This window comes from Manis pentadactyla, chromosome 3, assembly GCF_030020395.1.
Source record: "Manis pentadactyla isolate mManPen7 chromosome 3, mManPen7.hap1, whole genome shotgun sequence".
Classification (NCBI taxonomy): Eukaryota; Metazoa; Chordata; class Mammalia; order Pholidota; family Manidae; genus Manis; species Manis pentadactyla.
This window is the reverse complement of record NC_080021.1, coordinates 89,441,044-89,454,033: the sequence shown is the minus strand read 5'-3', so window position 1 is coordinate 89,454,033 and position 12,990 is coordinate 89,441,044. Positions and strand designations below refer to the sequence as shown.

General features: G+C 51.6%; 1 protein-coding gene across 4 annotated transcripts in view; it reads left to right on the top strand.

Moving 5' to 3' along the window:
* DIP2C (disco interacting protein 2 homolog C) overlaps positions 1–12,990 on the top strand; it is a 307,297-nt gene that overhangs the window by 209,990 nt on the left and 84,317 nt on the right. For all 4 annotated transcript variants that reach the window (XM_057498097.1, XM_057498098.1, XM_057498099.1 and 1 more), the window contains 6 exons: positions 1,422–1,486; positions 3,967–4,060; positions 4,168–4,287; positions 5,743–5,857; positions 11,034–11,173; positions 11,760–11,896. In XM_057498097.1, coding sequence (XP_057354080.1) covers positions 1,422–1,486; positions 3,967–4,060; positions 4,168–4,287; positions 5,743–5,857; positions 11,034–11,173; positions 11,760–11,896 — 671 coding nt within the window. The remainder of the gene's footprint in view (positions 1–1,421; positions 1,487–3,966; positions 4,061–4,167; positions 4,288–5,742; positions 5,858–11,033; positions 11,174–11,759; positions 11,897–12,990) is intronic.

The following is a 12,990-nucleotide window of genomic DNA, read 5'->3' as shown; positions in this document are numbered from 1 at the left end:
TTCCCACAAGGATGCCATCCTGTTGGGTCAGGCTGGCCCCCAGGACCTTGTTTAACTGACTTCTCTCCAAGAGACCCTTCTCCAAGGGCAGCTGGAGGTCAGGACACCCGCCCGGGAATCGGGCACGTCCCAGCTGAGGCCCAGGACAGGGTTGTTCACCCTGGAGCAGGCTAAAGTCCCTCTGGGGCCTTGGGAAGCAGTGTGGGCTGCAGACCCTGCCTTGAGTCTGGGCCTGTGATGGGCTCTGCGAGCTGCCAGGTGGGCTCCCTGTTGAGAGCAGCTGGTTTTCAGGATGCACCTTCCTTAACAATGGGCAGTTTTAGGGTGAAGAGGTGGGGTGGCCAGAGGCAGCGGGGTAACAGCCTTGGCTTGGGCAGCTCACTGGTGTCCCTCTGGCCGAGTCACTGCACCTCACATGGGCATCACATCCCCACTGCAGGAGGAGGTGTGCCTCCCCTTTTCTTCTCCCCCTCCCTGTCCTAGTGGTCTCTCTTTCATTTGCCCACAATGTCCTGCTGATTGTTTGGTGCCCAGACCAGCATCCCTCACATCACCACACATCGGGCCCATTGTTGCCAATCTTCACCCACTTGCCAGGGTTTTCAGTTTTAATCCCAACATTTCTGATATGCTCATGGCCTGTATTCTTTCCCTAATTTCTTGAAGGTCCAGGGCTATCACTTCTGTAGGGATCAGACTGTGTAGAAATTTGAACTTTATTTGTAGACTTGTAAAAGGAGTAGTATAAAGTGGAGCATAGGCAGTACCCCTTGGGCACATTTGTTCTGCAAGCCCCTTGCCCATCTGCTCTGTGGTGTGGGAGGTGCTCAGGCCGAGCCTTCTGGTGAGCACTGTGAGGACCAACACACAAGAACAAACGTGGGCAGGTGTAACTGGGCCCGCCCGCCAGGGCACAAGGCCGGCCCTGGAGCTCTGTGGCTGTGCCCTGCAGTTCCATGTCTGCCTCCCATCGGGTGGTCTTCAGTCCCATGCGTGGCTCCTGCTCCCCATCCCGGCAGCCCCAGATTCCCTCCGCCTCCCTCCTGCCGATGCTTTTGCCTCCTTCACTGGCCTCCATGGGGCAGCACCCCTTCTTCCAAACACCCCGTTTCCCTTTTCTGGGAGAACCTCAAAAAGGAGAGAAAGGCAGAGGTGGAGATCAGTACACAGAGCAGAGCAGCTGGGTGTCCAAGGGGAAGAGCTGTTGCCGTACCCCTGCCTGTCAGACCTGCGTCTGGGCACACTTCCACGCAGACCAGCTCTTCAGAATGGGTTGGGAGCTGCAGAATCTACGTGTGCAGTGAAAGGATGTTTCTCCGCCATCCATTCCTGCCTCTGACGTGGTATTGGATTTCCCTTGCCCTTTGGTCTGTACCAATTTTTCATAAGTGAAAAGCTTTTAACTCTTTTTATATGTGTAGCTGAAACAATTGTGAATGTGCTGGATTTCAAGAAAGATGTTGGGCTCTGGCACGGAATCCTGACGGTAAGCATGGGCTGTGTGCTGTCCCCTTGCATTTGGTGTCTCGGTGTCAGAACTAGAACTACATCTGGCCGTCTAGCAGCAGGGAAAGTCCTTCCTCCTGTGTGTAAATTAGTGCCACCAGTGTCAGAGCCTTCAGTCCACCAACCTATATTCCAAGGCCCCGTGGCCCAGGAGGTTGGGACTTACCTCCCAGGGCCTCGTGCCCTTGCGGGTTGGGTCCTACATCCAGAGTGCAGCGGTGCGGCGGGTGGTGCACCTCACATCCCTCCACAGGCAGCCTCCCTGGGCTCCAGGGATGCCGTACCTTCCTTCTGTGCTTCAAGCATTTGAAGCTTCCCAGTAACACTGTGATGTCTGTGTTGGGGTCACATTTTCCACACATCTGATCTGGCTACACCATCCTTCTTTTTTCCTTCCTGTGAGTCAGTTTACATTATTTCAGGGATCTGCCTCTCTGTTATGCTGCAACAGAAAGTGCTTCCCTGCTCTTCCCTTGGTGGAAGTTCACACACTGAGGGGAAGCGCAGGTCCTGTTCCACTTGATGAATGAGAACAGCTGGAAGCTGTGGGCACTTCTGTTGGGGAAATGCCTCACTATTTAAGGTAGGCTTAGCACTTAGAAAACATGTGTAGCATTGGTGCCTGCAAACCCCCGCATGGGCGCCTGGGTTCCTGCTGCGTTGGCCCTGTATATGGTCATAGTCCCTCCCCGTTAAGTTTCTTATGCTCAAACTTGATCTTTTTTCTGAGGTAGAAAATTCTAGTATATGAGCAATAGGAACATAAGTACAGAAACTGTGATTTGTTCTTTCTTGATAAGCCAGAATTTATTAGACCAAGAGCATGTGAGCATCACATTGGCCGAAGGCTAGGGGTCCGGACCAGCCTGCTTCTGCCTCTGGTTTGTTTCTACCACCTGGATCCTTGGAGATGACAGGACACAAGCATGGCTCCAAACCTGCTTGTGTGGTCTGCGGGGGATGGGGAAGGCATACGGAGAGCCTGTCCTTCTCTGGGCTGCCTCTGTGGCTCTGTGCCTCCTGCAGGCCACCTGTACCCAGTAATTATTTGGTGCCCGAGTTTCTGACCTCAGGTTCCCTTGCCCCTGTGAGGGGTGCACCTGGTATTTGGTGAGCACGCCCACCTGGGAAGTCAGGCAGAGCCACTCTGTCACTGCTGTCCATCCCTCCTATGACAGCCCTGCTTGTGGGGTCTCTGCTAGGACGTTGAGGTCGTCACCTCCCATTTACCATTGCTCTAACTCTGCCCTACGAGCTGGCAGTCTCTGAGTCTCTCTTACTGCTGCCCTTGAGAGCAAGCCAAGTTTCTTTCTAGATGGCCACCCACAACATAACATATGTGGTGCAAGGTGCTCACCCAGAGCGGAATGGCGAGCAGGCCTGGGCCCAGGAGAACGAGCTGGCAGCCAGCAGGCTCACCCCTAGCGGGGAAGGTGTGTGCTGTCACCTTCCAATGGGACTGGTGTTCCCTGTAGTACCGCAGCTCTCACCCCACCCTCTCCTGCGACAGCAGAGAGGGCCCCACGTGGGCAGAGCTGCCAGGGAGGCCATGACTGGTGCTCCCCACTGTGTAGTCCTCTGCTGCCAGGTCTGTGAGCACAACTGCCCCAGACGGGGCCCAAGTGCAGTGCCCAAGTGCAGTGCATGGGGACTAGCTCTTTATGTAAAGTTAGTTTGGATCATCCACTTTCCAGTCCTGATCTACGTCACAAAGGGAGGGTGGAAGAGGGGAGCTAAGGCAGGCTTGCCACCACTGCCTGACATCTCAGTATAAGATTTAATAAAGGAAGTTAATTTGTGGAATAAAAATAAGAATGCACTGAAAAGAATTAAGCTTCAACTACAACAGGCCATTAAAAAATGAGCATCATTCAGTTAAAGGTTTTATGAGAAAAGGATTTGACTCTGATTGTGTGGGGAAAAGCAGGAGCCAAGCAGACTGATTACATTTGAAAGTCACCTCAAGGGTCATTTCATTACAAGGTGTGATGAGGTCAGTTTCTGCTCCCTCTGCGAAGCTCTGGCAGTGGGATGAGCCACACCTGCCTGCCCCACTCGGAGCCTGGTGGGGGCCTCTCCCCTGTGCACATTGGCCCACGTGGGGCCTGGTGGGGGCCTCTCCCCTGTGCACATTGGCCCACTCGGAGCCTGGTGGGGGCCTCTCCCCTGTGCACATTGGCCCACGTGGAGCCTGGTGGGGGCCTCTCTCCTGTGCACATTGGCCCATGTGGGGCCTGGTGGGGGCCTCTCCCCTGTGCACATTGGCCCATGTGGAGCCTGGTGGGGGCCTCTCCCCTGTGCACTTCAGCCCATGTGGGGCCTGGTGGGGGCCTCTCCCCTGTGCACATTGGCCCACGTGGAGCCTGGTGGGGGCCTCTCCCCTGTGCACATTGGCCCACGTAGGGCCTGGTGGGGCCTCTCCCCTGTGCATACAGTCACCTTGCATGTTGTTGCTTCCAGAGCGTCATGAACATGATGCACGTGATCAGCATCCCATATGCGCTGATGAAGGTGAACCCACTCTCCTGGATTCAGAAAGTGTGCCAGTACAAAGGTATGTTTGCATGGTGGCCTGCTGTGCCCTCAGGATCACGGTGCCTGTGTCTCACCATCCTGTGGGGGGACAGCCCACTAGCTCTCTCCTTTCTACTTCTCCCTTAGCAAAAGTGGCCTGTGTGAAATCCAGGGACATGCACTGGGCGCTGGTGGCACACAGGGATCAGAGGGACATCAACCTGTCCTCCCTGCGGATGCTGATAGTGGCTGATGGAGCCAACCCCTGTAAGCAACCCCTGCCCTTGGGGCGGGAGGGCCTCCCCAGGTTCTGTCTTGGCATCCTGATTTTTCTTGTTCCAGTCTTTCCTTTCATTAGGAAGTTGTCTTAAGGTAAGATCCAAATGCTGTTACTCACTGTAGCCTCACAGCGCCACAGTGTGACACGAGAGCCCATGGTTTGCAGGTGCGCCGCCCTGGGATTGAGTCCAGGCTTTCTGCTTCCTGGTTTGGCAGAAATCCTTCTCTTTCTTTAGCTGCAAAATGATACCTAAATGACAAGGTTTTGTGAACACTAGATGAGGTAATCCTTATGTATGTTGCTTGCAATGGAGTGAGTGCCCAAGAAATGTTAATTGTTATTTTATGGTTTGTGGTAGTTTCATTGAACAGAAATCATTTTGTCAATTTTAATGGAATTTTAATATCAAGTCCTATAGCAAACATTACCCAGGTAAATGAGCAGTTCCACAGAATACTGTTAATATACCTGGAGAAACTCTCCAGTCCACTGAAGTAAATCCGGCCAGCTTGTTTTCCAAGGATCATATATAAACCTGTGAATTGAGTGGACGTCTGACCCCTGCCGTTCCTGTGCAGGGCATGTGCTTGTGAATTAAAGCACATACTTCTCTAACACCTGATGGACAAAAGTGAACTTACTTCCTAAATGGCTCTTCCATTTACAAAATGACTCCATGGCTTTGAGCCATTTGAACACAGTGCCCAAGAAATGTTAATTGTTATTTTATGGTTTGTGGTAGTTTCATTGAACAGAAATCATTTTGTCAATTTTAATGGAATTTTAATATCAAGTCCTATAGCAAACATTACCCAGGTAAATGAGCAGTTCCACAGAATACTGTTAATATACCTGGAGAAACTCTCCAGTCCACTGAAGTAAATCCGGCCAGCTTGTTTTCCAAGGATCATATATAAACCTGTGAATTGAGTGGACGTCTGACCCCTGCCGTTCCTGTGCAGGGCATGTGCTTGTGAATTAAAGCACATACTTCTCTAACACCTGATGGACAAAAGTGAACTTACTTCCTAAATGGCTCTTCCATTTACAAAATGACTCCATGGCTTTGAGCCATTTGAACACACGGTTGGTGCACCCGTGACTGCAGTGTGCTTTCCAGAGAGCAGGGTAGACTTGGCCACAAGATCGTTCAGCTCCCGGGCCTCTGGTAACTGCGCCCAGGACTTATCTTTCATGTTAAGTGGCTGAAAGTTTCCTTCATTCGGTTATGTGTAGAGTTACCCACCCCTTAGATGCATATGGATTCTGCTCATTTCAGAAGGACAGTGCCTGTTGCTGTAACATACATGATACGTGTGTCAACACAGTGTTGTTTCCCCACTGCCCGACCATGCACGCCTGTCATGGCCTGAGAAGCACATTGTGCCGTGGGAGGTTTGCAGTCCCAATGCTACTGTCTGACTGTTGTGCTTTCCCCCCAGGGTCTATCTCTTCCTGCGACGCATTTCTCAATGTTTTCCAAAGCAAAGGCCTGCGCCAGGAGGTCATCTGTCCCTGTGCCAGCTCACCAGAGGCCCTCACTGTGGCCATCCGGAGGTACTGGCCCGCAAGTCAGGGTGGGCAGCCTAGGAGCGTCAGGTCGGGAGCTGACAGGTCTGATGCCCACAGGCACCTTCATGGGGTCCCCGGGGTTCTTCGTCCCATCTGCCAGCGCCGCCGTGCGCTAAGGTCCTGTGACTTGTGGTCGGGACCTGTCAGCAGGCTCACTTCTCCCTGGAAGTCCCTCCAGCTCTGTTTGCCTGGGTTGGGCTCAGGATTGACCTGGCATGGAGAGGGTAAATGTTGGATGGCGTGGAGTGTTTATAGCTATGAGTTTGCCTTTTCTGAGTCTTTGCTTTCTTCCCCCTGCAATACCACACCTACGACACTTTGAAAACAAGTTTTCTGAGCCCTTGAGCCACCTTCTGGTACATCCCAGGGTGCTCAGGCCTGGGTGAGCAGGTCTCCCTCAGCATGGGCCTTGACCTCTGGGGACTATTGCCGGTGTGTGTAGCCATGGGTCACACCAGCATCAGCCTGCTGCAGGGCAGAGCCGAGCATGCAGGGGCCGTGGCTCTGGGCTCATGAAAGCTTGCCATGGCCAGGCCCGAAGCACGGTGGTCACCAGCTCTCAGCTGTGCATACTCGTGAGAAACGGGTTCTGCATCATCCGGGTATCCAGAACCATAAAGTCCCATTTCTCATCTTTCGGCTCTGTCTCTAATTGGGTTTTATTTCCATTCCCATGAATGTGCTGCATCATATGGACAGGTGACAGAGCCTTCAGAGCACAAAGTGTGGGGGCTCTGCTCTTAATATTACCAGAGGGGATTGGCTCTCAGAAGTATCCACTGGAGTTCCGTCCTTGAATAAGACATCTTCTCATGTTTTAAGGTGTTGTAACAGACTGCCTGACAGGTTGAGAAATGGAAAATCTTTGAAGTATCAGTTACAACTTTTCATTTTCATTGAACCACAGATTGAAAGGCCACAGCGTAACTTAATCTGATAAGGAATTAAGACACCTTAGCTAGAATCCATTCCCATTTTTTAAAGGATGGCGCCCTTATAACAGGTTTGCATAATCTTCTGATGTTTGTGTCTATCCTTGGAGTGCAAAGTCCATGGGTCACAGTAGCAGATTTACCATCAGGGTCCTCAGAGATCAATTGAAACCTAGGTCCAATCTGAACCTGAGAGGAGACTCCCAGGAGACCCACTCTCTGGAAGCTGGTGAGGCCAAGTCCCGGTTTGTGCCCAGCTGGTGGCTAGAACACGATCCTGGGCACATTCCTTTTCTCCAGGGCCGTTTACCAGCTGAGGGACTTGGACCCAGTAATTGCCCCCTTTCCTCCCACCTGTAGGCTGCTGAGCTTCCACACCTCCATGAAATGGGGGCCGTTGCCACAGAAAATTTACAAGATGCTGTAGAAGCTCCAGCATTACTACAATCAAATTATTTGTTTACTTGCTTTTTCTAAAAATTCCATTAAGAAAAGGAGTGTGGGTTATGCCAAACTTGATTGGCAGAGGAAGGGGGATACAAAGAGTTTTTAATTATTTCTCTCAAAATCCTTAAAATCTTAATAAAAAACCTGTGTCATAGGGCTGAGTGACATCAAAAGACCTGAGATATGTAGAGGCTGGGGCACTGACCTTAACTTATTGATGTTGGTGCTGCTATGTTAATATTCACAGACACACATTCACACATGTGTGTGCCCTTCTGGCAGCCTCTTATGCATGCATGCTGTGTGATAGTTGCTGGCCCCTTTACTCATTTGCTCCTTAGATGTCCCCCAGGTGAGAATTGCTGGGCCCGAGACACAGCAGGGAGGCCCTGGCATCAGCATGCTGGAGCCTGCAAGCACAGCAGCCGGGAAGCTGCAGGACCTCCGTTAAACCTAGGAGGAAATGGCCATCGCCACCCGCCATGTCTCCACTGCTGTTATCCCACATTAGTGCAAATGTGAGCTAGGCGCATTTGCTGTGGACTAACATTTACAACCTGCTTTTCAGGGGTTACACAAGCACGACTAGTGAAAGGCTCATTGAGTGTGTGTGCAGAGGCTGGCATGCATGCACACTTTCTCAGTCCTCCATTCCTGTTCCAGATGCAAATCTTACAGTGACATTTCTAACCATATAAAATTAAATAGATAATCATGTTTGTATAAGCTGAACACCATCAAGCAAGGGAGTCAGCTTGTTGGTGTGTTTAACACACATGTTCACATGCACACAAATGCATGTGAGGGAATGGCAGAACCTATGTGGTGAACAGCCAGTTGCAGAAGAACACGTGTGTCATGTCCTGCATTTCCTTGCATGTGCACACATCTCCCATGTGAATGCATGTTGAGACTGGCCTTCAGGTGGAAGTGCTGGCTGGCCTCTGGGCAGGGAACATGTGGGACGACAATCAGGACCTTCGTTTTGCCGTATGTCCTCCCGAAGCTTGGCTTGTCACACAAGAAATGTGCTCATGTTTTACCCTTGTTGTTTGTCTTAAAATTTCATAAAGAAAAATACTGCAGTTAACACACATGTTCAGTTTAATAGGCCAGAGGCTGGAAAGTCCAGGTTGGAGATGGTGGTGTCGGTTCTGGGCACATGCTCTGCACGTGCCACACTGAGCCCACACTGATGCAGGTCACCAGGTGGGACCTCTGAGCTTAGCTTCCTAGTCCAAAGCAGGCATATGCAGCATGTGTAGGGTGGGACGAGCAAGTTGGCATGTGTACAGGCCAGATGGTGTGAGAACGTCTGGCTCCCAAAGGCACTGGCCTTGAGGAGCCGTGTCATCATCAGGAGGCAGCGGGCCCTGCGGGCGTCTGGGCTCAGTCTCATGCCTGAGAATGCACGGGCTTCTAATGGTGTTTTTGCATGTGTGCTCTAAATCTGCAAAGAAAATAACTCAGATCTGACTGTTCTGTGGCTGAGAGACCCTTCTAAAAGCTTTGTGGCAGGTCAAAGAGAAACTCAGTCGGGGTCGCTGGCTGGGCCATGAGTGAGTGAGGCCAGTCCTCTGGAGCCTCTGTTTCCTGCATGATTGGTGCTTCCTGTAACAAACGTATCCCGACTTTAAGGCGTTTAATGTTATACGTCTGTGTCTGGCTTCTCATTCAGCATGGCAAGCGCAGGAAAGCAGATCCCATAACTGGGTCCACGGTGTACATGCCAGGTGCCAGCCCCTCCCCGCTGCCCACCTGCAGCCCCTCTGGCTGCCATGCGTCCGCCTTCTGGGTCTTCTCGTTCTTGGGCATTTTGCTCCCAGGTGGCTTTTCTATGTAAGGGCCCTCAAATTCTGTCACTCAGAGAAGATGCTGGTTTTCTGGGGCTATCACAGCAGAGCTCCTCAGACCAGGCACCTCCAAACGGGTTCACTCTCGCTGTTCTCGTGCCCAGTTGCCTGGAATCAAGGTGTTGGCCTGGGGGACTCCTCAGAGATGCCCAGGAGAGGGTGGGCCCCTGGCAGCACACTGGGAAAGGGTAAGCTCCTCAGGTGCCCCTCAGGTGGGGGGCCCAGCCCCTCCCCCTCCTGGCAGAGCTGGCAGCCCTGGCGCTCCTCGGCTTGCAGGCACACCCCCTGACCCCTCTCGCCTGCCTGCTCCTTCTGTCCATTTTCTCCTTTGTGGACACTGGTTGCTGTCTGTAGGGCACTGTTCTTGTGACCTCATCTTAATGAATTGCATCTGCAAAGACCCTACACCCACCATAAGGTCACATGTGGAGCCCTGGACATTAGCCCCGGGACAGAGCTTGGGGGACCACAGTCCAACCACAGCAGGTACTAAGGCTTGTGGTTTCTGACTCACATTGATTGGGCTTTTGCTAAAGACAGTGGCTGTGGGGAGGGAGGTTGGTGGCAGAGGGTGACCACAGACCCCTCTCTTCATTTCAAAGTGATGGTTTGTTGGGATCTTAGGAAAAGCAAAGGCCCTCAGCCCAGGGCTTTGGGCTCATTTCCAAGTGGTTTCACATGGGTCTTATTATTTGGGCAAACTTAACTTTTATATCTGTTAGCTCTGTTCTTTTTTATTTTTACAGGTAGAACAGTTTTGCTTCCAGACTTCTATGCTTTTTTATTTTTTATTTTGTTTTTTATTGAGATAGCTGACATATGACATATGGTTCTTCTTTAAATACACCAGTTACTAGAGTCAAACGAGATCTACTTTTGCAAGTTTTATCTTTTCCATTTCCCCATTTATTGCTTTTAGGTTCATTGTAAACCTTCATGATATTTTAAAGCAAAACAGCAAGCTTCCACTTATAGTCTGACTTTTAGATCCTAAAGGTTAAGCATAGACAGTGACACCCACCTAATTGCACTGTTTATCTCATGCTGAAGAGCCTTTAGTTGTGGAAACGTTTTGGCTTATTTGGTCACTAATTCAGTCAGCAGACGCCTCCCCAGAGCTGGATGCAGCCATGAACAAAGAAAACTGCCTGGCCCCCAGGAAGCTTAGACCTTGGTGGAAGAGGTGTGGTGTGGCTAGTCAGTGACGCCTGCAGGGAACAGGACTTGGGGTGCTATTCTACAGAGTGATTAGCAGCTGTGTTGGAGCCACCCCAGAGGATGAGGGAAGCTGAGGGGACATCTGCTCAACACTTGGGTGGAGGCAGGAGCGGTGCAGGAGCCCCAGGTGGGAGTGGGCTGGGTGTCGGAGGAGCAGGGCCGGTGTGGAATGAGCGAGGGTGCAGGTGAGGCTGGAGGGCAGGGCTGGGCCACGGGGGCCAGGGCCACAGATGAAAGCCTGGACATCCAGAGACTCCTTTCCCCTGACCACAGGCAGCCTATTGTCCAAATGCTCCCCCAAGAGCATCACCAGGAGCACAGCCTACACCCCATTCCGCCCTGTACATGTGTGGTTGAGCATGAACTGGCACGGGGCTCTCTGCCATCATTATGCTCCTGGACGTGTTATTCTTAAGCCATTTTCAAAACTGGAAGACCCTACCTTGCAGGGGGGTCGTTCTGAGGTGTGTGTGCCAGGGCAGGATGACTCTGAGGTGCCCTTACACACCCTGGGACCCAGACAGAATCAGAGGGTGCTGGCATCTCGTAAACAGAGAACATGGGCTCCCCACTGTGCTCAGCGCACAGGCCCGCATGGCAGCCAGGCCGGCTTTCCTGAGTCCTGTGGGATCACAGCGGCTGGCTGCCTGAGTATGCATGCACATTCACACATGTGGTCACTGTGCTTGTGTATGTGTGCTTCTGTCACAGGCCCACAGATGACAGCAACCAGCCCCCAGGCCGGGGCGTGCTCTCCATGCAGGGCCTGACCTATGGGGTCATCCGAGTGGACTCAGAGGAGAAGCTGTCCGTGCTCACTGTGCAGGACGTTGGCCTCGTCATGCCGGGAGGTGAGTGTGGACTGGGCTGCATGCTGGGGCTGCAGGGGGATAGCGTGGCTCCCGGCCTAGCCATTCTCAGATGCCTTCCCAGGGGCCTCGTGTACCTGCGCATGAGCTCTGACCAGAGGTTTAAGGTGTGCTCTCCTTGAGCATTTGTTAGGCTTCAGTGCCTTCTCCTGATAAAGGAAAGTCCAGAATGCTCTAGAGGCTGCAGAAGGGCACCCATGCTGCCCTATGCACTGGGACCCTAGGCTCCTCTTCTCCCTCTAAGGGTCAGGCTCCTGCTGGCCGCTGAGCAGTGACAGACCCAAGTGGAAACCAGGAATGGGGGTTGTATCTGACCAGTAGAAGGGGTTATTTCCCTTGAATACAATTTACATGTTAAAATTAGAGAAATTGCTATTATTTATGGATGTAGCAACTATGAAATTTGACATTTTGGTACAACATGAAAACTCGGCTCACATCAGGGGAAGATGAGCACCTGGCTCACCCTGGTGTCTGTGGCTTTGTTCCAGGTGTCCCTTTGTGCACCCGTGTCCTCATTTTTGTGCACTGTGCCCCACCTTTACCTGTATGTCCTCTTTGCTTACAGCCATCATGTGCTCAGTGAAGCCAGACGGGGCTCCTCAGCTGTGCAGGACAGACGAAATTGGGGAGCTCTGTGTGTGTGGGGCTGCCACTGGCACATCCTATTATGGTCTCTCGGGTATGACCAAGAACACCTTTGAGGTAGGTTGGGGAGGAAGTTCCTCCAGGCCTCCCGTCAGGGGGCTGCTGCCAGGGGCATAGACATGGAAGATTAGATGGTGGTTTCTCAATCAGACACCTTCATAGCACTGTAGTGACATTTCCTATCATTTTCTTACAGTTTTTAGTGAGTTTAGCTTATTAGCATTGTCTTCACTTCGTGCAGTGCTGTGTGAAAGGGCCCTTCTGTATCGCTGTTCTCACTTTGCCCGCTAGTGGGGAGACCAGCTGGCAGGAGGACAGGTGCAGGACCCTGCATAACTGTGCACAGGGAGCGGGCCCCCTCCCGTACAGCCTGTCAGCCAAGGTCAAGCTTGGCCAGGTGTAACCAAGGGCACACGTTCACTGACTGTCCCCGGCATGAGCAGGTGTGGCACATGATGTGTGTTGTGTGTTAACACGCACACATGCTGTGTGTACCTGGATGTGTGGCATGTGGTCTGCACAAGTGTGCACACACACACTGACCTCATGAAGAGCACTTAGCAGGCTCAGGACTCAGCCTCCATGTTCTCAGAATGTTTCTCACTTTGCCAGGTGAGGCCTGACTCCAGGAGGAGGTATTTTTGATTAAATTATGCACAGGCCCCCCCCCCCACCATGAGTTCTGTGGGGATAAGTCTCCTAAGCTTAGAGCTTCAGGTGGGATGTGCATCTCATACAGGCAGCTTTGTTGAATGTGGACTCAAGTTTATAAAATATCCCTAAAACTGAGCTACAAAAAGTCGAAGTAAAAACCTGTCTCCTCATGAGATTTATCTGCAAGGTTTAAGAAAGGCGGGTGTAGGATCTGGACACATCACTGTGCTTCCTTTACATTTTTTCTTTTTGCGTATTCCAATATGCAAAAAAAGTAATTCTTTTTGCAATTCCAATAAGGAAACATTTTAATGAACACAAGTCATTACAACTAATATGTGTTATTTAAAGTGCATCTGATCCCATTATCACTTTCATGCTGTGATTTTATAAGCAGAAGAGCCAAACAGTGTCAGTTAGACTATTGTTAGGATCTCTGGGTATGGCAACGCCTCTTAGGAGGTTAGGAAGCCTGGGACACTCCGTAGGGTTCTGCA